General features: G+C 35.6%; 1 protein-coding gene and 1 long non-coding RNA gene across 8 annotated transcripts in view; one reads left to right on the top strand and one right to left on the bottom strand.

Moving 5' to 3' along the window:
* The window catches only part of LOC131381516 (uncharacterized), a 130,655-nt gene extending 113,359 nt beyond the window's left edge, over positions 1-17,296 (bottom strand). The window contains exon 1 of one of the 2 annotated variants that reach the window (XR_009210317.1): positions 17,180-17,296. This is a non-coding gene — a long non-coding RNA (uncharacterized LOC131381516). Of the gene's footprint in view, positions 1-651; positions 707-17,179 lie in introns of those variants that run through there. The other variant, XR_009210316.1, reaches the window with a different exon arrangement.
* A 153-nt stretch (positions 17,297-17,449) lies between these two features.
* The window catches only part of MBIP (MAP3K12 binding inhibitory protein 1), a 29,969-nt gene continuing 22,416 nt past the window's right edge, over positions 17,450-25,002 (top strand). For all 6 annotated transcript variants that reach the window (XR_009210338.1, XM_058429704.1, XM_058429705.1 and 3 more), the window contains exons 1-4: positions 17,450-17,631; positions 21,283-21,402; positions 23,175-23,399; positions 23,482-23,578. Coding sequence is in view for 5 of the 6 variants with exons in the window: in XM_058429704.1 (XP_058285687.1) it covers positions 17,503-17,631; positions 21,283-21,402; positions 23,175-23,399; positions 23,482-23,578 (571 nt within the window). In the remaining variant the exon portion in view is untranslated. The remainder of the gene's footprint in view (positions 17,632-21,282; positions 21,403-23,174; positions 23,400-23,481; positions 23,579-25,002) is intronic.

The raw sequence follows: 25,002 nt of genomic DNA, 5'->3' as shown, positions 1-25,002 counted from the left end.
TTTCCTCAGTTTAAATGGATTCCTAGTTTTAAACGAAAAGAAGCTGACTGACTCTGTTCTCAATTCCCCTCTCTTAGAAAACTAGGTAGGTGGGTCAATGTAAGTTGCTGTGAAGTTCTCAGGAAAATACCACTCAAGAGGACGAGAACTCAGAAGCTCTTCAAGCATATGGAGTATCTTTTCCTTTAAAATTCCCAGGACAGGGCCAGACTCACATTAGACACTTGAATATTTGTGTGACTAGGACTCTGCACAACCCACGAGTAGGGCTGTATCTGACTTGTTCACAGTTGAATCTCCATTGCCTACCAAAGCATCAGACATATAATTAATGTTGAGGAGAAAGAAAGCCTAAAGGCCCAAGATAGTTAGCTTCAGTTCTAAGTAACAACATTCTCTCAGACAGTGTACTGAAAGGGTCAGGCACTGAACAAAACATCTGCACTTTAACAACTGTCTTAATAATAGCACATGTTATTAAACACCAAAGAACTTTTGCAACTACTCACATTAAAAAAAATTTAGAAAATTGCATTCAAATTATAGGTAATTTACATATGAAATTGCTTGCAGTTAACGTGTTGCTTAATAGGCACACATTTGTTCGTATAAATTTTAGTATTTTCTTTGCTCATAATTTAACTAACTTACCTTTTCAAGAAAGTTGCTGTAAAACTATACTTGAAATCTCAATAGTTTTTCCTTTTTCCTTTGTGAGGGAGATGATGCTGCTGTTTGGGTGTAAGGATAGGAGGTAAAGCCAGCTGAAAGGGTTTAAAAACAATAACAAAGCAGATAGTACAGTTTATTTTCTTCAGGGAGATTTTCCAAGTGTTTTGGAAACCCATTTGTATTGACAAAAATAAATGAGATTAAATTGACTGAAAAGAGAGCTCCCATTAAAAAAGTTCAAAATATAAACTGTATTACCCTTCAGTTATTGATAATAACAAGAATTTACCTATTTCAGTTTATAGTTTACAACATGCTTTTACATACTCTATCGCAATGGATTTGAACAACTAATAAGTTGTCATGCAGCTAATATTTGCCCATTGATTGTTTTCCATTTCCTTGATTATTCAAGTAATTCATAGTCATTACGGAAAGTTAAAATATGGGGAAACACACAGAAAAAGTTCATTCTAAACCAATCACAATACTTTGGTGAATTTCTTCAGTCTTTTTAACGCACTCTTACTACATTGTAGTTAACAGACGATGTATAGTTTATTATTTATCTTTTTCTTTTCACAGTATAACAAGCATTTTCCCACTTTGTTCAAATATTATTTGAATAACTGCATATTTCTAGTTTTTTTTTTTTTTTTTTTTTTTTTTAGACGGAGTCTTGCTCTGTCGCCCAGGCTGGAGTGCAGTGGCGCAATCTCGGCTCACTGCAAGCTCCGCCTCCTGGGTTCACGCCATTCTCCTGCCTCAGCCTCTCCGAGTAGCTGGGACTACAGGCGCCTGCCACCACGCCCGGCTAATTTTTTTGTATTTTTAGTAGAGACAGGGTTTCACCGTGGTCTCGATCTCCTGACCTCGTGATCCGCCCGCCTCGGCCTCCCAAAGTGCTGGGATTACAAGAGTGAGCCACCACGCCCGGCCTATTTCTAGTTTTTAAACATGCATAAATAGAAAGATATTGTGGATATAATTATGCTAAAACGTTTTTGTATTTCAGAATATTTTCTTAAACTACAAGATTACATTTAGCAAATAGTAGAATCAACCACAGAATCAGACAAGTTTATTTTATGTAGCCAATCTTATTGCCAATGAGAAGAATTTTATTTTTGCCTCCCTTAAAAATCTATAGAAAATTTTCCTTCCATCTCTCTTAAAGACAGGAGCCCTCAAATCACAGTTTGCATTATCTCTTCTCACTATGTTACCCAGTAAAGAAAACATCTAGTGCTATCTTGGTATAAAAATATATTTAAAGAGTATCATCAATATTTATATCATTCTCTTTTCAAAATAATGTTTTTTTCTTAAATCTTTCTCCATATGTTGTTTTCCCATTGTTTTTGTGGCTTTCCTGTGCATGCACTCTTCTGCATGATTTATGACATAATAAAATACAAGGCTTAAACTATAATAAGTACTATGATTTTATTATTTTAAAATAGAATTATAAATAGTAAATTTAAGCATCGAAGAATTTTAAGAAACTGTAAAATCTGAACATTAGAACTATAGATGAATATGATAATAATAATGATAGCAACCAACTTAACTGAGAACTCATTATTTACTTGGCAGAGTAACTCAGTAAAGATAATGACATGATTGAGAAAAAAGAAGATAATCACCTCAACAACTAGGAGTGGTGAGCCAACTTACTGATGCAGGAAGTAAGTTTAGCCTTCCCTTAAATACATGTATATAGAATATTAAGAAGAACTTCCCCTAGTTAACCAAGAGGTATACAAAAAGACACTTTCTGATCTTGAGGGTTGTTGTGGAATCTATACTTAGAGACTATTAAAAATGAAAGGGGAGAACAATTGGCAGAAGGAGCATGACTTATTGAGTACACTTTTCTTTTCTTTCTTTTTAAAATAATAGATGGCTGAAAACAGAAGAGTAAGAATGGGAATATAAATGAGGATCATGGCCAGGCGCGGTGGCTCACACCTGTAATCCCAGCACTTTGGGAGGCTGAGGCGAGCAGATCACTTGAGCTCAGGAGTTCGAGACCAGCCTGGCCAACACGGTGAAACTTCAACTCTACTAAAATTATAAAAATTAACCAGGTGTGGGGTCGTGTACCATAATCCCAGCTACTTGGGAGGCTGAGGCTCCAGAAACACTTGAAGCTGGGAGGCAGAAATTGTAGTGAGCGAGATCATGCTACTGCACTCCAGCCTAGGCGACACAGCAAGACTCTATCTCAAAAAATAAAAATTAAAAAACAGCTGGGTGCAGTGGCTCACGCCTGTAATCCCAGGTCTTTGGGAGGCTGAGGCGGGGGGATCACTTGAGGTCAGGAGTTCGAGACTAGCCTGGCCAACATGGTGAAACCCCCTCTCTACTAAAAATACAAAAATTAGTTAGGCGTGATGGCAGGTGCCTATAATCCCAGCTACTCGGGAAGGTTGAGGCAGGAGAATCGCTTGAACCTGGGAGGGAGAAGTTACTGTGAGCTGAGAATATGCCACTGCACTCCAGCCTGGGCAACAGAGCGAGACTCTTTCTCAAATAAATAAATAAATAAATGTGGATCAAAGAAAGGAAAATAATCAAATGTCTTGAAAAAAGGGATAAAAATAGTAGGCTTATTATATGTGCCAATCACTGTGCTGAGAAATTTTTTATGTTATCTAATTTTCATATTCACAATGCTATGAAGTAAAATTATTCCCACACAAACCAGGGAAGAAACTGACCAGCAAATGCATTACGGGGTATAGAAGTCTGGGTTGGGAAGGGGAAAAGATGGCTGGATAAAAGTGAGATAAATGGATACGTAACATTTTTATTAAAAATAAACAATTGAGACAAGGGGAGCACTAAAAAGATACGCAATTAGAAATAAATCTGTCTTTAAAAACTGAATAAAATATAGAAAGCCATGAAAATTGTTTGTCCTTACTCAATACCTGTCTATTATACAAGTATTTTTTTTCTGTAACACTGGGCTAGTCACCATGGAAAAAGAACAACTGAAAAAAATGACATGATCCCTGATCTTATAAGCCTACTATCTTTTAGAGAAATAATAATAACAATTATTTATTTACTTAATTGCCTGCCATTATACACACATCTCATTGAATCCTTAAAACATCCCCGTGAGGCAGGTCTTATTGCTCCAACCCAAATAATGGGGAAACTGCCCCTTAAAGAGGCTAGGTAAACTTCCTAAAGTCACATGGGAAGTTAATGCAAGAGCCAGGACTCTAATTCTAAAGTCCTTAAACACCACTGTCTTTTAGAAGACTTTCAAAATGTGAAGTATTTAGAAAGGAAACAAGCCAAACATAAAGTAGAGCATGAAATGCATTACATTCATTTATATTCTGCCTTGTTCCATATAATTGCTATATAATCTATACAATTGCTATATTTTAGATATAGCAATCTGACATGACAAAACAGACAATATAAATAATAAGTTATTTGGCACATTGCAAAGGCCTGTAAGAATTAGTTTTTTGTTATATATGGACCTCGAGATAACCTTTAAAAGGATTGCAAGTCTTGGATTGGAAAAAAGTAGAACATTCAAGACTTCAGGGCACAGCAGAAAGCAAGCTCCAAAGACAGTAAAAATGAAAGAGAGAAAGAGAGAGAGAGAGAGAGAGAGAGAGACAGCAAGCAAGCAGGCAGGCACAAGTAGTTCAGTCAAGCTACATTTGCAAATATATTTTGAGATAATGAGTGTATAGGAGGATGCCTGAAGATCGGGTTGGAATGGCACCAGCAGTTATTTCAAAAATGCCACAGGCTATGCTTGTCTGGGCTAAGCTGAGAAACTAAATGTATGACGTCCATGGTTTATTAATGGCACAACCAGTAGATAGAAGCTAATGTATTTTACTAACAAACGATGGCCTGAGACAAAAAAAAAAAAAATCATAGAATGGTTAAGCCAGTGAACTTGAAAATAAGTATTTTTAAAAATTTGAATGTCATATCCACATAAGATTTTCTCAAATTTGTCTTTTAAAACATGAATTTTTTATACCATAAAAAGGATGTGCATAAAAACGTGAAAATTAAAATGTACATACTTAAGTAATCTGCAGATTCAAATATGCAAAAGTAAATCAAAGATAACATACACATTTAGAGGAAAATCAATCTACCCTCTTAATTGAATTGCTAGTCAGTTCCTTGGTGCCAGTGCTCTGCCCTCACTGATGTACACCATTAGGGGTTGCAGGAATGAGAGACAATCATGGGTCTCGTGGGTGAAAGATAAAGCATGTTGAGTTTTGAGGCTATATTTAGGAGAAAAAAAAGGACATGAAAATGTACCTAGTAGGAGTAAAGATACCCATTATGTACTGTGTTGTTTTATAGTAAGACTTGTGGCAAATGGGGACTGTATTAAGGTGACATTTACCTGTACCAGAAAGTTACTGGCTAGGAAAAATCAATAGAAAAGAACTACCAGGTCTGAAACTGAGCCTGTTCCTGAATGTAGGCAAAGGGGGCAACTTCTATAGTAACATCTAGACAAGGGTGAAGTACCATGTTGGCAACATAGAGTTCTCATATCAAACTATTCATGGGAACTCAAATGCCTTCTGTATATTCTCTGTCATATCTAAATCCTTGGGCAATGGCTTCAGGAGAGAAAATGGCAGGACAGAGAAAATATCACTTTTACTACCTGAAAGCAGGACCTCTCCTCCATATGGTCATTTACATGTATTAGATCACGCACAGACAGGGTTAGGGCTGAATAAACTAGGCACATGGTTAGTGCTTAATAAATGTTACTTTATTGTTATTATTCCCCAGGATTACCACAGTGACTTGGTATGCATTGACCTGTCAGGTGACTTTTGTTCATCACTAGGACTAGCATGATCACAGAAACAAGTTGTAGCTCCAAGATTTAGGGGGGTGACTTTGCCCTATGTTCTTTAGCTGATATAGCAAGCCTACCCTCACCCCAGCCTTCACTGTCACACTAACCACATCCTATAATGAGCACACTCCCTTTACATATGCTCCACCATTCTTAATATTCCAGGCAAGATTTTTCCAGGATGGCCTTTGCCTTGAAAGCTGAACATCATTCAACACATTCTACCTAGTGAACTGTGTGATTAATTCATTATCAGTTTCCGCTGCTATTTTGCTTGACTCCAGGTATCTTTTGCTCTGAAAATACGTACCATGCTTAACCTGTACAACTCCTTTATCTACCTAGAAAGATTACTAATCCCATAAAGCAACCATCATATATGACTTCAATTGCTACTCCCTGCCACATGAACTTGTGATTGCTGGTCTAATTACCAACATATTTTACTCTTCTAACAGAAAATTCTTTTTGCAACCTTAATTATGATTAGTCACATATATCTTAAGTTCTCCAAAAAGGAAACAAAAAGTCATAGCTTTTATTGGTGACTTTTGTGCAAAGTGTTTAATGTTGTATGCTGAAAAACACCATGATTTAAAAGTTAACAGTTGGATAAAGAAAATGTGGCACATATACACGATGGAATACTATGTAGCCAAAAAAAAGAATGAGATCATGTCCTTTGCCAGGACATGGATGAAGCTGGAAGCCATCATTCTTAGCAATCTAACACAGGAACAGAAAAATCAAACATAGCATGTTCTCACTCATAAATGGGAGTTGAACAATGAGAACACATGGACACAGGGAGGGAAACAACACAGGGAGTGGAGGGCAAGGGGGAGGGCATTAGGACAAATACCTAATGCATGCAGGGCTTAAAACCTAGATGATGGGTCGATAGGTGCAGTAAACCACCATGGCACATGTATACCTATGTAACAAACCTGCACATGCTGCACATGTATCCTGAAATGTAAAATAAAATAAAAAATAAAAATATATAAAAAATAAAATTTAAAAAGTAACAATAACTAACATTGAGTGCTTACTAGGTGCCATGATCTCTAAGCACTTCACATGTATTAAAATAAATTTACTCCTTACACAACCATATAAGGTCGGACTATAGTTATTCCCATTTTACAGATAAGGAAACAGGCACAGAGAGGTTATCTAACTCAGCAGTCCCCAACCTTTTTGGCACCAGGGACCAGTTTTATGGAAGACAGTTTGTCCATGGCCAGGGGTTGTCAGGGGATGAGGGAAGCAGGGGATGGTTTCAGGATGAAACTGTTCCACCTTGGATCATTGAGTATTAGCTTCTCGTAAGGAGAGCGCAACCTAGAATCCCTCATATGCGTGGTTCACAATAGGATTCACACTCCTATGAGTAGTGAATGCTGCTGATCTGACAGGAGGTGAAGCTCAGGGGGCAATGCTCACTCGCCCACCACTCACCTCCTTCTCTGCGGCCCGGTTCCTAACAGGCCACAGACCAGTACTTGTTCACAACCTAGGGGTTGAGGAGCCCTGATCTAACTTACTTAAAACCATACTGCTATTAAGTGTTAGAATTAGCAAAAGAAGAGACAGGAAAAACAAACAGAATAGATAAACCAAAGGTAGATACTTATGTATAGAAGAATGATACTGAGGTGCTACGTTCAAAAAAACGGTTAGTGTATTAGTTTCCTAGGTCTGTTTTAACAAGTTATCACAAACTGGTAGCTTAAAACAACATACATTTATTATCTCACAGTTGTGGAGGAAAGAAGTGCAAAGTCAAATTGTCAGCAGGGTTGGTTCCTTCTGGAGATTATGAAAGAGAAACCGTTCCATGCCTTTTTCCTAAGCTATTGTCAGTCCTTGGCATTCCTTGGTTTGTCGCTCCATATCTTCAACCTCTGCTTCCACGCTCACAGGACCTTCTCTCTCGCTGTCTCCTTCTTTTCTGTTACTTATAAAGATACTTGTCATTGGATTTAAGACTTGCCCTAATCTAGAATGATCTCATCTTGAGATCTTTACCTCAATTAGATCTACAAAGACCCTTATTTAAAATAAGGTCACATTCTGAGGTTCTGGGTACACGTGTGTTTTAGGGGCCATAATTCAATCCACTACAGTTAGACGGTATTATTCACCATTAACTGCTGTAACAAACAACCCTAATATCTCAGATGCTCAACCAACAAAGATTTATATTTTGTTCACATCACAGGTCAACCTGGGTGCTATGGGCCCCTTGGGAGTCTGGTGAACACTTTGGACTTGTTCTCAGAATGATTTTTTTTTAAAGTATAAGTAAAATGCAGACAATAAATAAGATTACAAATAAGATACATAAGATTATAACAAACAAAACACAGAATTACAAATGAAAACAATTATATTGAAATACAGTTATCAAAATAACAAAATAGCAATAGATGCTTCTTTACTAAGGTATTGAAATAAAATCCAGAAATGAATCTAGTAATTATAATAATTTCAAAGAAGTAATTAATGCAAATTATCTACAACTATCCTGTGATTAAAGAAAAATCTGTGAATTCTGTTGATATCAAAGTCACAGGTACTAATTTGGTAGGTTTTTTTTGCCTTCAATCATGAGTGAAGATAATGCTAAATTTCAGATAAAAGATAGTGAAAATAAATATGTGATTTTTCTTCCATAATCAAGTTTATGAACTCCCTGATTTCTATCTGTAAATTGTTTAAGGGATCTGTGGATCCTAGAATGGAAACTCCTAAACTTGTGGCTGTGGCATTCCTTACACCTCAAAATCCTGTCCTGGATTCTCTACATCTTCTCAGCAGACAGAGAAGAGATAGAACACAGAGAACCATGCAGCAGGTTTTAGGAGCCAAGTCTCGAAAAGGTGCACATCACTTCTGCCCACATTTCATTGGTCAAAACTCAGTCATATACCAGCACCTAACTGTAAGAGAAGCTGAAACTAAATCTCCACTACTGGAAGAAGTCCACATGTCCAAAGTCTGACAATATACCTCCACCTTTTTCTCATGCAAGATGGGGCTAAATCCCCTGAGAGACAACTGGGTTTTTACAATTCTTTTGGGAAAAAAGTTCTTAAAGCAGGTGTCTTCACAATCAGAGGTTATTTCACAATCAAAAACAGAAGATCTAGGGCTGGGTCTTGTGGATCATGCCTGTAATCCCATTACTTTCCAAGGCTGGAGTTCAAGAGCAGCCTGAGCAACATAGGAAAGACACAGTCTCAACAACAACAACAAAAAAAATTAGGCTGGCATGGTGGCACATGCCTGTAGTCCCAGGTGCTTACAGTCTGAGGCAGGAGGATCACTTAAACTCAGGAGTTTGAGGTTACAATGAGGTATGGATACATCACTGAAATCTGGCCTGGGTTGTACAGCAAGACCCTGTCTCTAAAAATAAATAAATAACCCAGTAAAATCAAAGTGTATCAGCAATCAAACACACAAAAAGTCCAGTTAAAAAAAATAGAAGACCAATATCATGAAAAAGCAAGTACATTTAGTAAACAGAAGAATTTACTCCAGGCAAAAGGTAACAGAGTGAAAAGAATTTTTAAAGGAATAATTTTAATATCTTCAGAAAGACATAAAGGAGGAAATCGACAAACAGGTAAAAATAGAATATAATAAAACAGGAATGATAAGAAAAATAACCAATTAGACATTCTACAAATAAAACTCTATTTGAAATTTTAAAAAACTCAAAAGATGGGCTAAATAGAAAACTAAATACAGACGAAAAACAAATTAGTGAGCCAGAAGATGGAACTGAGGAAAGCTCCCAGCACCAACAAATAAAAAGACATGAAATATAAAAGAAATATTATAAGACATTTAGGATAAATCTTTTCAGAAAGAAAGAACAGAGAGAATGATCAGAAGGCATATCTTAAGCAAGAACAACTAACAATTTCCCAGAAGTTAAAAAAAAAAAGACTTCATCTTCCTATTTTAAAAGTTTATCTCATGCTGAGCAAATTTAATTTTAAAAAGCTCCATATGGTAGAAGAATCAATTCAAGAGGGATTAAAGACTTAAATGTAAGACCCCAAAACGATAAAAACCCTGGAAGAAAACCTAGGCAATTCCATTCTGGACATAGGAACGGACAAAGACTTCATGACAAAAATGCCAAAAGCGATTGCAGCAAATGCAAAAATCGACAAATGGGATCTATTTAAACTAAGCTTCCGCACAGCAAGGGAAACTATCAACAGAGTGAACAGACAATCTACAGAATGGGAGAAAATTTTTCAAAACTATGCATCTGGCAAAGGTCTAATATCCAGCATCTATAAGGAACTTAAACAAATTTACAAGAAAACAACCCATTAAAAAGTGGGCAAAGGACATGAACAGACACTTTTCAAAAAAAGACGTACATATGGCTAACAAGCTTATGAATAAACGCTCAACATCACCGATTACAGAAATGCAAATCAAAACCACAATGAGAAACTATCTCACACAAGTCAGAATGACTATTACTAAAACGTCAAAAAATAACAGGTGCTGATGAGACTGTAGAGAAAAAGCAATGCTTGCTTATACACTGTTGCTGGGAGAGTAAATTAGTTCAACCATTGTGGACAACGGTGTGGCAATTCCTTGAAGACCTAAAAACAGACCTGCTGTTCTACCTAGCAATCCCATTACTGGGTATATATCCAAGGGAATATATATTGTCCTGTCATAAAGACACGTGCATGCTTATGTTCACTGCAGTACTATTCACAATAGCAAAGATGTGGAATCAACCTAAATAGCCATAAATGGTAGACTCAATAAAGAAAATGTGGTACATATACACCATGGAGTATATGCAGCCATAAAAAGAACAAGATCATGTCCTTTGCAGGAACATGGATGGAGCTGGAGGGCATTATCCCTAGCAAACCAATGCAGGAACAGAAAATCAAATACCACATGTTCTCACTTACAAGTGGGAACTAAATGATGAGAACACATGGACACATAGAGGGAAACAACAGACACCAGGGTCTGCTGGAGGGAGGAGGGTGAGAGGAGGGAGAGAATTAATAACAATAATAGGTATTAGGCTTAATACCTGGGTGATGAAATAATCTGTACAGTAAACCCCCATGAAACAGGTTTACCTATATAACAAACCTGCGCATGTACTCCTGACAGCAAAACTTTTTGTTTTTTAAGCTCCATATGAGAAAGAGGGAGAAACGAATAGGCAGAGCACAGAGGATTTTCAGGGCAGTGAAAATTGTCTTTACGATAGTATAACGGTAGATGAATATCATTATACATTTGTCCAAATTCATAGAATGTACAATGCCAAGAGTGAACCCTAATGTAAAAATGGGCTTTGGGTGATCATGATATGTCAATGTAGGTTGATCAATTTTAACAAATTTACCATTTTGGTAGGGGAATATTGATATATTGGGAAGGCTAAGCATGTGTGAAGGTGTAAGAAAAACATTCAACAGACATAGACCCAGAAAAAAGACATAATGTAACTAACAAAGAAAGATATTAAAATACCTAATATAAATATGCTCTATATGTTCAAGAAAATATGAGAAAACATGATAATAATGAGGAGAGAAATGGAAGACACAATTAAGATTCAAATTGAACTTCTATAGAAGTATTTCTATATAATAACTATATATATAATAACTATAATAAAATGAGAAAAGAAATTTTAAAAGTGCCTTTTCCCCTTGAATTTATTTTCTTTTAGCTGGTCTAGTCCACTAAAATTAGTAATTCACATACTGTATTTCTACTGTTTCTACCAATTACTGAGAGAGGTGTGTTAAAGTCTCCAAGTATATAGGTGGATTTGAATATTTCTCCTCTTTCAGTTCTAGCAGTTTTTGTTTCAAGTATTTTAAAGACCTGTTGCTAATGCACATTTAGTATTAAGTCTCCTTTGGGGAATTAACTCTCTAACATTACATCATGCTCTTCTGGCAACTACATTGTCTAATATTAAAATGTTTACAGCTTTATTGTTACTGATGTTTGCATAGTATATCTTTTTCCATCTTTTTATAATACTTTTAACTACCCTCTGTCTTTATACTTAAAGTGGGTTCCCTTTAGTCAGCATAATCTTAATTTTAATGCAATGTGCAATCTCTGTTTAGATCATTTATATTTAATATAACTACTGATATGGCTGGATTAAAATCTACTTCCTTTTCTATTTGTTCCATCTCTTCTTCTGTTTCTATTTCTTTTCATGACTTTTTCAATAAACTATTTTTTATGATTCTCCATTATTAATTTATAATTTATACCTCTTAAAATATTTTTAGTTACTCTAGGTCTTACAATATATATCTTTATTAGACTACCTTCAATTAATATTATATTGCTATATTGTAGAAACCTTACAACTGTGTACTTACAATTCCTCCCTCCCACTTTGTGTGCTATGGTGTAATACATTTCTTTATATATGCTATAAATCCACAATAATTTGCCACTATATTTGCTTTAGACAGTGAATTATCTTCATGGCAAATAAAAATAAAAATAAATATCTCGTGTCACTTTATCATAACCATTTCTTAAGATTTTTGTTTCATCATATAGATACAGGTTTCTTCCTCGTATCACACCCCTTTTGCCTGAAGAACTTCCTTTAACATTTCTTATAGGGCAGTTCTACTGGCAATAAATTATATTAGTTTTGTTTTCTTTTAAAAATATTTGGCCAGGCGTGGTGGCTCACGCCGGTAATCCCAGCACCTTGGGAGGCCGAGGTGGGCGGATCACTTGAGGTCAGGAGTTCGAGACCAGCCTCAACATGGAGAAACCCCATCTCTACTAAAAATACAAAATTAGCCAGGTGTGGTGGTGCATGCCTATAATCTCAGCTACTCGGGAGGCTGAGGTAGGAGAATTGCTTGAACCTGGGAGGCAGAGGTTGCGGTGAGCCGAGATGGTGCCATTGCACTCCAGTCTGGGCAACAAGAGCGAAACTGTCTCCAAAAAAAAAAAAATCTTTATTTCTCTTTCATTTCTGAAATGGAGATGTGAAGTCTAATTTCCCTTCCCTTGAGTGTCAGCCAGACACAATTACTTGCTTCCAACAAATAAATACCAACAATGTGTAACTTGAGAGACTAGGTCCTAAAAGGTATGGCTTATGTCTTGCTGTTTTTTTTTTTTTTTTCAAAGTGGGTGATAGAACACCAATCAAAGCCACTCCTGAATTTCTGACCCACAGAAACTACGAGATAAGAAATGTTGTTTTAAGCCACTAAATTTTGAGGTGATTTGTTGTACAGTAGTATGTAACTAATATTGAGGTTCTCCAAACTTCTTGGATCTGTGGTTTGATGTCCTTCACTATTTTTGGAAACTCCTGTCATCATCTCTTGAAATATTTCATTGCCCTATTCTCTCTCTAGTCTCATTTTAGGATTTCAGTTACAAGTACCTCGGACTGAATAATCTCCTTCAGTGCTTAGATGCTCATTTGCAGTGTTCAATATTTCCCAAATCATCTCTTATGGTGCCCAACCATCTCTAGCAGAGCAACACCCTCTTCTCTGAGGGGCTCCACAGGGCTGTTCTTCTAAATTCCACAATTTTAATAATTCCTCTTTCTTTTGTTTCCCCCAGCCCTAGAGATTAGCTGCTTCCTGAATGTACTACCTCTGTGATACTTTGTTTTCTTATTGCCTTTTCAGTTAATTAACCACTTACCATAATTAACAATGTTTATAGTAAACTTTCTCTGTTCAGATAACATGTATGGCTTCTGTTTCCTGATTAAACCTCAACTGATACAGAAATTGGTATGAAATTTATTTATACCAGTAAGTAAATCTTCAAAAATGGGAGTTTGAGACTGGTTTAGTTATGTCCTTGGGCTTGACTGCACTGCTAAACTCCTTGCTAATAGGAAGTAATGTTGTGATCCACTGCATGAAATGGCAATAAAATTTGCCAATTATTATCCCAATTTACTTGATCATGAACTGTTTTGTTAAAATTAGCACCTTATAGAGTAGCATTCCATAAAATACACTTTAGGAAATGCTTGCTTAGCCATACTTCTCTATTTAATGTATCCTCCCTAAACATATTAAGCATGTTCAAGTAGCTGTTCATGTTTTCTATAAATTCCTCGAGAATTCTTATTTATCAATTCATATTTTGATATCAAATTCATATTTTTATCAATATCAATTCATATTTTACTTTAAGTGTTTATAGCTTTTCCTGATTCTGGACCGAACCCCCTCCCCAAAGGAACTAATTGGCTGTATTACTTTATACATACCTCTAATATGGCCATTGTAACATTATATGAAGTTGTTTGTTTATATATCTACCTATCCTACTAGAACTGGAGCTCTTTGAGGAACAGTCCTTGTCTGATTCACCTTCGTAGCTCAATGTTAATTAGAGTGCATGGTATATAGTAGGTACAATTAATTTGTATGTGTAAAATTATTGAGAATGGTTAGGAAGGCTAGCTATATTTACTCCCTTAAGAAAACTTAGAACACTTTGAATTTGCTGCCACAAAAGAGAATAAACAGACATGTTTCATTATTTAAAATAAATTGTTTATAGCAGTCTATATGTTACAATTTTCCTTCAACAATAGGCACTTGTTTACTTTTTTCCATTTTATAAATCTGTTCACTTATGAAGGCAAATAAATTCAGCTCAACAGGCATATACTGAGCAATTAACTGTGTGCCAGAAACTATGCTAAGCCTTATGTACACCAATATATAAATGCTTATAGTTCAATAAGGAGACAGATATAGTCAAATAAATTCAAGTATCACTGTGATAACTACGATAATAGAAGTATATACAAGTTGTAGGAGTAGTTTAGCAGAGGAGAAAATAAGCTCTTTATGAGAGGTGATTCCCCAGAGATTTTCTAACTGAAGTTTGAAAATGGAAAAGGAGTTTCTCAAGCAGACAACAGGTACTGGGCAAAAATCAAAGCATGGAGGCAAGAAATAGTAAAGTGTTGAAGACATAAAAGCAGTTTCAGAAGCATTAAGCACCAGATGGTTTGTGGCAGAAAATGAGGCTGGAAATTTAGGCAAAGGCCAGATCATAAGAGCCTTAATGTCATTCTAAAGGACTTATGCAGCAGGTGATAGGGAGACAAGGATGACAAATACCATTTATTTTACCTTTTCTGCATTGAAATAAAATCTGTATTATCATATATGCAACAAACATCAGTTGAGCCCTTCTAATACCTCAGGTATTTTGCTGGGAACTGGGTTATTTAATAGAGTTGTGCCATTAAAGCTCATCATAAAAGACATTTTTGTTGATAAGGTAAATAGCCTAGATTTCATTTATAGTCTCTATCCTCCCGATTGATTCTTGGCATAAGCCTGCAGGACAGTATTTCTAACTCTGTTGCTAACGCGAACACCAACACTTTGAATCATTTCTGCCAGGCAGCAGATTTTTCAGCAACCCACTTTATAAACTGTAATTAGTTTTCCATAAAGAGCAAATTATTCCCTTTATTCCCTTTCTAAATTTCATAGCGTGTATTATACTTTTGTTATACATACATATACACATACAATATCTACAAATTTCTATTTTGAGTTAGCCCAAAGGAATCTAAATCTTTTCAGGCTACAAACTCTTCTATTTAAAATAGAATTTTCTATTATAAAACAAGAAAATGAGAAAAATTTCCAAAATGAAGGTAATAGGCAACAAGAAGGAGTAAGAAAGGTCCTTAGAAAGAAGAAAGAATGCACAAAAGAGTTAACAAATTTTAAGTACTACTGGTTGAGTATCCCTTATCTGAACTACTTGGGATCAGAAGTGTCTCAGATTTCGGATTTTTTTTTAGATTTTGGAATATTTGCATACATATAATAAGCTATCTTGGGGATGGGACCCAAATCTAAACACAAAATTCATTTATGTTTCATGTATACTTTATACACATAACTTGAAGGTAATTTTATATAATGTTTTAAATAATTCTGTGCATGAAACAAAGTTTTGACTGCATTTTAACTGTGACCTGTTATGTCGGATCAGGTGTGAAATTTTCCACTTGCGGTATTGGCACTCAAAAAGTTTCAAATTTTGGATCATTTTGGAATTTTCAGATTAGGAATGCTCAATCTGTACCTAAGTAAAGAATACTAAGATACAAGTGCAGGTCTGGATATCAAATCACAGAATTACATGGAGAAGCAATACACAAATCAAATGGCCATCAGTTAATTCTATATTGAAGGCTCAAAAGAATAAGCAAAACTTGAAAATTCAAAATCAATGATGGCAAAGAAAGGAATAGCAGCACCTTGTTAAAGACAACATTTTTTTAAATATACAAAGCATATTCCCAAATGTGTTGCATATCAGTGTTCTCCATATTTGAAAAAACATGAAACACCTCAATGAAAAAAAATGATCTGAAACTGATTTCTAATGTGGTACAAAACAAAAACTTACAGTTACCCCATTACAATTATTCTCTATTAACAAGAGAACCAGAAGCAAACAAAATATGCTAACGTTGCAAAGAATCATGAATTTAGGCTGGATATGGGGATGAGTGGCTTGAATAAGAAGGTTGCTCAATTTGAGACTGGACATTGTGAAGTATTTTCCTGCCTGTAGAAACAGGCTGGAATATCAGTTGTATATCTTGCTGCCAACAAGGGAACAGAAAAGATTTCCCAAGATTCTGTCAAGCCTGGTGACCCCATTTGTCTTTGGAAATGAAAGCCTAATTAAGAGACTCCCTAGGGACAGGTCAAAGGAGTTTTTATCCCCATAGTCCTTATCCTAGTTCCTTGATGCGTTAGTCCTTCCCTTTAATTTAGTCTACCCTAAAACTAAAGAATACACATTGTGCAAGTTTCCACCTTTGCTTTCTCTACTGTAAATGCATTAGACTATTAACAGAATTAAGAGTTTTAAATCCCATCTTCCTTATCTCTAAGCTGATGTTTATTTCTTAAAGTGTTTTTGAATAAAGCTTAACACTAAAAATTCTTGTAATACTTTAATTGGATAACACTTTTTAAAAATATCACAGTCTGACTAAAAGATTACAAAACCCCACAAACATCTTTATAATAAAGCTAATAATAGCTTTGTAAAATTTCAATTCGGTTTTACGTCCTAATTTCAAAGATTGTGGTTGCATGATATTATTTATTCAGGTTAAATTCCTGTTGGAATTATATTGACAGTGTTTCACTTCTTTGAAACAATTTTAGGGTTAAGCGTCTCTACAGTTACAACAGAGAATATCAACTGTAGTCCCAGTTACTCAGGAGGCTGAGGCAGGAGAACCGCTTGAATCTGGGATGCGGAGGTTGCAGTGAGCTGAGGTAGTGCCACTGCACTCCAGTCTGGGCGACAGAGTGAGACTCTGTCTCCAAAACAACAACAACAACAACAAACTTGAAGAGATGAAAATGTTCTATCCAATCATGATAATTCCGTGTGAGTTTTCCAGTGTTTAGAAACACGTGTGGGCACCACTCCATCCCTGACCAGCAAGCGTCCTCCAAACCCACTCCACACCGCCATGTTAAAATGTCAACTTTTAATTTTCGGACTCAAACTACAAAATTTAACTATGTCTCCTCTTACCAAGATTCACAATGAACATCTAGGAGTCAAGGTAGGCTTCATAACGCTAAACAGACCACGACTCTAATGACCACCCCAAACAGCATTCTAGCCTAGCTTTGGTCTGCAATTACCCACTTCAGAGCCTCGACGCAATGTCACAGCCGCAACTGATTGGTGTAACGTGCTTGTCATTCACACAGAGAGGGTGGGGCCTCAAAGCCCGATCTAAACGAGACGCCGTGTTACGTCATCGCCAAGCGACTAAAGCTGGAAGGGAGGGGGCGGGGTTGTGAGCAAACCTTGGTGGTGGTGGTGGTGGTGGGGCGGCCTGAGAAGATATCATGGCTGCTGCCACGGAGCTTAGTCGCCCGAGCAGCGGTGACAGGAGCCTGGAGCGAAGATGCAGCCCCCACCTCTCCCGAGAGGTGCTCTACGAAATCTTTCGCTCCCTACACACCTTGGTTGGACAGGTGAGAGGTGGCCTGAGGGATTGGGAATATGGAAACCATCCGATCCCTCCCCACCGTTCTTTTCCTCTAGCAGAGGCCGGGGGCAGCTAGGCCTGCAGAGGTGTGGGATGCGGTCCCCGAAGCCGAGGTGTGGGAGGAGCCCGGGCCCAACCGCCTCGGTCGGAAGGAGGAGGACGGCGGTACCGGTTGCAGAGTCGTTTACCTTGCAGCTGTCCTCCCCAAGAGTGGGTGAGGTTGGCCTAAGTGAAAACCTGGCTCCGAGAGAGGCAGGCTTGGATAGAATGAATGTGGAAAAGCTTCACTGCGAGTTTAGGAGGCGCCTAGCGTTCAGGGTCCCTTTTCCTCCAGCTTACTCTTTATGGGAATTGGTTGGTCGGTAGGCCTGAGATTTATAGAAAAGCGCGCGCTTATTAGCTTTTTTTGGTGGGGGAGGGAGTAATTTGTTCTTATGAGTTACTTGGTTTTGTTTATTTCTTTTTTCCTTCGGGCTGTTTTGTGCATCTATAACCCTTTCAAATGGGAAGGAAAGTAAAAGGAATTCATTTAAAATAGTTCTAGCGTAAAGTTGGATGAGTTATCCATCGTTGATGCTGTTTGCGTTAGAACTGTCGTTATTTAACTATTAACTAGTTTGACTGGCTGATAAGTCGCTTTTGCAGAAATGTCATAGTAAAATTGGTTTTAAGTTGAAGTGGGCTTCTTCGATCAAGTCACTGTTTCGTTTCATGGTGTAAAATTCAAGTTTTAAATGAGAAACAATTTAAAAGTATGCTTGTTTACCTGCCTTTTAAAAGGAAATATTTTCTATCTTACATAGACCATTTTCTAGCCGTAAAAGTTTGTTTTGGGGCTGGTACTAGCGCAAGTGGACACAGCAGGCATTTGTGTCAAAGATAATGGTAAATTCCTCTGAAAATAGAACATTTGTCTGATTTGTGAAAATTATTTTTAAAGCCTTGAGTAGATGGAGAATCAGTCTTTTAAAAAGTTACTATTTTTAAAAATCATAGTATGTTGTGTCTTACAAAGAACATTACTGTAAGTTAAACGGTTTTATGTAATAACGCAATTATTAATGGAGTCTGCTTAAAGATATAACTTTTAAATTCAGTTGTTTGCCAAGTACTTACCAAAAACATTTTTTAAAGACTTGGGGTGTTTTGTTATTAACATTCCATTCTTAAGACCCAAGACCTTTAAATGGTTTAAAGGTTAGAGAACTTTTTATGGCGACGTTGGAACTTAAGTTTATTTTATAATGCCAAGTTGAAAAAAGTTTATGCTCACCTATTAACAGAAGATGGAATATTTTTTTAAAATACTGAGCAATGATTTAAACGTTTCTTTTGAAATATTTTGCATACTGAATTTTTCAAACTCTAGAAAATTTTAAACATTCAAGTACTGTACAAGTAAAGAAGTGATTACAATTTACTTATGTCACCTGTCAAAAATGTTGACAGTAAATATTTGGTTACTTTACCATGACACAATGAAGGGACCTCCTTTACAAGTGTCACAAATATGATTGTTTCATCAATGAAATGCGAACTGTTTTCATAATACTCTATATTTTGAGAAATGTTGAGTGAAAATCAGAGTTCCATACTTATAAAATTGCCCCCAGGGAAATCAGTATTTTCTTTTGCAACCGCTTTAAAGGATTTTTAGAATGTACGTTGTAACATGCCTAACTTCATCCTGTGTCATCCCTAAGTATCATTGTATCATTAGATCTCCTCAGTAGGAAACATAAAACTGAATGTTAAAAATAATTTTTTACTTAAGATCACAAAATTTACTAATTTTAACCATTTTGCTTGCCTCTGGATGGTCCATCTTACCAAGCTAAACAATTATTTATTTTTAGCTTGGGTTTTTGTATTAATTTAGTAAAGTTTTTACTGAAAATATATATTAAATAGTCTATATTAATAGCAAACTAATAGAGATTTTCGATTGAGTGGTTTACTTTTCCAAGTTCTGAAAGGCAAAATGCATAGAATTCATATTACTAATAATGAATTTGTTGAATGAATAGTTAGATGTATTAGGACAGTTTTAAAATTAATTTGTGACATTATGTGGTTTTCTTAAAAGACTAATTATTCTTAATTGCACTTGAAGCTTATGTAATTCTGCTGAATTGAAATGAGAATATGAACCAAACGTTAAGACTTATTTTTCTATAAGTTATTTTCTCTAGAAAATATGATACTTTGGTTGAGGATTTGCCTGCTTTATCCCCAAGCTGTATTCTTAAGTTTTCTGTAATCAACTATAGATCTCCTTGAAGACTATGAAAGTACATTAATGGGTTACTTCCATACATAATACAGGCTGTTGTCTAACAAAATCTTTATAGGAATTAAAGTAATATAAATTAATGCATTAACTTTAACATACAATCTTAATATATTCTAATCTTTGCCAGTGCAGCCTACATGAAATTTCATGTCTCTTTATACTTGTCTAATATGGACTTTTAAATGCTTCCATTCTCATCTTCAAAGGGCAATAAATTTCTGTCACATAGTATTTATTCAATATATTATCTTTTTATTGGTGACCTTACATCTTTTTGATCTTTGTACAGTGATTCATCTTTTTTATTATAATTGTGACTCATAAAATCTGTACTTGAACTCATGTAACACCTTTATTTTGTAGAAAAAATGACTCATTTTGAATAAGTTATATTAACTTGATTCTACTATGAAGTATATTCTTATACTATGCTTAAACACATGTCCCTAGAAAAGTTTATGATGGTTCACTTTTATTCACTCAAATGACTGCAGATGGGCACTCTCATTGTAAAATTTTCACTCATTTTGATAATAATCTTATATTCAGGTTCTTGGTAGTTTTCTGGGTATGGTTTTATTCTATTAGATCACCAACTGATAGAAATTTCCATATAATGAGCCGTCACATCTTAGCATTTAGCAAAAGATCTGGACATTTCATCCAGTCTGACAACTTATTTCACTATGGTGGAGAAGTCTTTGTTTGTCAGCTTCAGACTTCCATAGCTAAATAATAGTTTTTTATTTGAAATAAACATGTTGCCATTTATCCCTACACTTTATGAATAATCTTGACTTTTAAATTAGTTTAAAAACTGGTCAAAAGTTAAAAAACTAAAAATGTGATTTGGAGGACATCAGAATAATGATATATTTCTGATATGTATTTGTGTACATACTTAAAGAGAAAGATGCATGTTAAAACTTTCACAAAACACTTGTACTTCCTCTGTTTAAGGCTCTGAGCTAGAAGTAGTAGGATTCTGAATAGGGCAAGCCTATATTGGACTCCATCCAAAGGTTTGCATATATTGAAGTATCAAAAGAGCCTTCATCTTTTCATCTTTCATGAATGGTTTTACCTCTAAAATGGTCCCGTTGCACAGACCCAAGAATAGAATTTGAATGACATGTCATTTTGTTTTTGTTTTTTTGTGAAAATCTGTAGCTTTCTTGGCCTTTTAAAATGGTAACTGGGTAGAGCATTTCAGTGTATTATTAAAAACTTGATAACTTAGAGCAAAATAGACCCGTTACTCTAGAAATCTTATTTTTGTGACAATTCCATATGTACAGCTTAATCGTGTAATTTTTGTGATGTTGCTGGTTTGCCCCTTTGAAGCTTAACCTCAGAGATGATGTGGTGAAAATTACAATCGATTGGAACAAGCTCCAGAGCCTCTCGGCATTCCAGCCTGCATTGCTCTTTAGTGCACTTGAACAACACGTTTTATATTTACAGGTAAATTTCTTGTTAGAAATGATAACCCGATATTGAAAATAGAAATTGATTGTGGTTAAATTAGTTGGAGTATTTGACAGTTCTAAACACTATATTAATAGTGTTGCTAATAAAAGGTTATTTACATCCGGATTTAATCTAAATCTGTTAATTTCAGTAGTGATCAGGACAGTTAAGGGAATATATCCCAAAAGACCAATGTGGGTATGAGAGTGAATGAATGCAATTCTATTCAATTCTAGACCTGCACTGAAAATTCAATACAGTTCCATCTATGGTGGGTTATAATTAAGCAATAAGACACGGCAGGTGTGTGTCATGCTATGATAATGATTCCATGCCTTGGGTGAGTTTGGAGGCTCATGGAGTGCTTTCAGTGGTTCAAGAAGGGGCATTATCCCAGCATGACACATCCTGGAGTGTCTATTGCAATTAAACAGTTTCAGCATAGTTTTTAAAAAGAAAGTAATTTCTATGACATTAATGTCTCATCTTAGTAAGTAGCCAGTCACTATTTTATCATTTCTTTTCCTTAACAGTTTGAAATAATTCATTCTTTATATTAGAAGTTAATATTGAATCGGTATTTATAATAGTGTTGTTAGATTTTTAAATATTTCATGTTAATAACTGAACAGTATTATGACCTTGCTGGTTTCTAATTGAACATCTTTGCAATTATAATTGATGTAAGTTTGCAGTTTATCTCTAATCAAAGTGTAAAATGTGAAGTGTCAGGAAGATAAGTGGAAGAACTGTTTGGATTGGTCAGTTTACTGTGATTAAGGTGTTATAAGGTTTCAAAAGAGTAGTATAGCAAACAATGGAAGCAAAATTGTGGGTATGAAAAAAATAATTGGAACATTATTAGTATTAGTGTGTTTTGACTAATGGAATAGGCATTAATTTTCAGCCCTCCATTCATTGACTTTGTGGGAAATTTTAACTGTTTCATGTTAAAAGTAATAGTTAACCTCGTTTTTAAAGGGCAGAGCAGTGAGCTCTAGAACTCAAATGAGACCTAATTGTGGGGAATGGGAGAGGGGAACAGTAAATGATTAATATAGTTTATATTCTACAACAGGGGTTTTCCCCCTGTAGTATAGTGATAGGCCTCTGCCTGTTTTCAGCTACAGATCTTTTTTTTTTTCTTGTTCGTTTTCTTTTTTTAAATTTAATTTTATGACCAGAAGATATCTTGCCATGTCAGGAAAAGTCTGAGTGTTCACTCAGCCTAACACCTATATATTTCATGTCTATGCTTCCTCATTCACATTGGCCAACTGCAGTTTCAAGTGGAGAATCTCCAGTGATATAGTGATAATGCAGGGCTTTGCTGAGTGAGAGCACTAGCTCTCGTGTTAAGGAGGAAAAATACTAAGCCTTAGTGTTCTGAGGAGGCATTTGAATGACATGTTAATTAAGTGGCATTGGTGCCAGAGGCTGAAGGCTTTGATTTGGCACAAAATAAAAGATGAGTGACAGAATGATTCTCTCAAAGAAAATTTTAAATTTCCTTAGGTTTTCTTTTCTTTTTTCCTCTCTCCTTTTTAAAAAAACAAATTTATAGCAAACGATAATGGTTACAATAGCAGAGAATAGTAAATACTTATGTGTGGTCAGATCTATGTGTCCTGGTATACCAAATTTTTATATTTATTAACTGATATTAAGTATTTCATTTACTTAGCAGAAATTTATGTAAATATATTAAGTGTGTAATTAATTTTGGTCAGATTGAACCTCAGCAGATGGAATTGTGTTGTTCTTAGCCTTTTTTAGCAAAACTTCAGTCTCCGATTAAAGAGGAGCATACAACTGCTGTTGAAGAGATAGGAAAAACAGAAATGGGGAACAAAAATGAAGTAAATGACAAATTTTCCATTGGCGACCTACAAGAGGAAGAAAAGCACAAAGAAAGTGATTTAGGAGACGTGAAAAAGACACAGATCCATTTTGATCCAGAAGTAGTTCAGATAAAGGCTGGAAAAGCAGAAGTAAGAAGATTTTTTGGCAGGGGCGAGAGGGTATTATGTTAAAAAATCTTATGTTTACACTGTTAAAACTTGTTGTTTGTAGATTGACAGACGAATATCTGCATTTATTGAAAGAAAGCAAGCTGAAATCAATGAAAACAACGTCAGGGAATTTTGCAATGTTATTGATTGTAATCAAGGTAACTACCTAGAAATTAATTTTCATAAGGTTTTAAGCACAATTTTTATAGTTGGTCTAATCTTTTATTTATTTTTTTAAACGAATAGCTTTAAGAACACAATTCAATTTATTTCATGGATTTAGTACTTAAGACAGTAGCGTTTCCTTCTGCTTAATTAATAGACTATATTGCAAACTGGTTTTCATTTTGGTTATGCAAAGTAAATGCTAACATTAAAAGTGTTTATCACAGGTGAAGATTATTTTAAAGTTCCTTTAGGAAATGAAGGTGAAGTATGAGTGAGAAGGTTGATCACTCTCACTAGTAAAAGGAACTGAGCTCTGAATTTCAAACCTATACATGTACTGTGAAATCATGATGTGAATACATAAGTGAACTTAGTAAAGTTAATATTCCTCCAGAGGGAGCAGTTTTCTCACTACTCCTGAGCTGTTTGAAATGTCCTGTGTCACGATACAACCAATTTAACATGAAGACCATGGTGTCTTGCTTTCTTCCTTTCTGCCATAGTGCATACATTTGCTGCTTTTCATCTGATTCTCCTTTACCTCTCTACTTGATGCTATAGTACATTTACAAATCTGCAAGTATGCTGCAGAATACAAAATATTGCAAAGCAGTGCCATAGATTATACTCAGGCACCATAGTAATAATCAGAACAAGTAGTTCTTAGGAAAAATTATGGAGAAGAGTTCATAATTGTAATGAACATGTTTCTTGTTGCCCCAATATGGCTAATTATGAACATAGAATTGTCAGATGAACCTAGAAATGACTCATATCACGTTGGTACGCTGATTCTCTTAATGAAATAATATAGGCTGGTATTGGGTCCTGAATTTAGCTGTGTGCTACTATTAACATTACACATGTGCATCTCTAAATTTGGTATATTTTCCTATTAGCTTTTCAGAACAGGTGCAACAATGGCAAAATCTCAGGTACTACAACCAACTACAAGCGACTATGAGAAAGGGTTTGTTGAGAGAGCAAGCACATGTTTCACTAATGTTATTCCTCTGTTCTCCCTGCTAACTCTATTATTATAAACCACCAGGGGATAGAAATTGACAAGAATTGAAATGCTCAGCAGGATTCCTTGGCCCATTCAATTCCTTGCTGGCTCAAAACAGTGCTAGCAAGAATTGCTGTGGAGAGTGACTAGCACTCATACACTCACACCATGCTGAATTTCTCACTGATGGGTCAGTTAATCTATATGTTTGGAATATAGTTCTGGAATGGATGATAGCTTCTTTTTTTAACCCTTAGCCCCATGAAATGGTAGGAAGAGAATGGAGAAAGGATGGCTCTTTAAGCATATTTTGCGGTGCCTCCAAAAAAAAAAAAAGGAAAGATGACTGTTTAGTCTCTAGATATAAAAGCTAAGTGGATTTGGAATTTTATGCATACTATTTGA

The sequence above is a fragment of the Hylobates moloch genome, unplaced genomic scaffold, assembly GCF_009828535.3.
Source record: "Hylobates moloch isolate HMO894 unplaced genomic scaffold, HMol_V3 SCAFFOLD_16, whole genome shotgun sequence".
Taxonomy (NCBI): domain Eukaryota; kingdom Metazoa; phylum Chordata; class Mammalia; order Primates; family Hylobatidae; genus Hylobates; species Hylobates moloch.
Note: the sequence above shows the minus strand (reverse complement) of the source record. Positions and strands in the feature narration are given on the sequence as shown.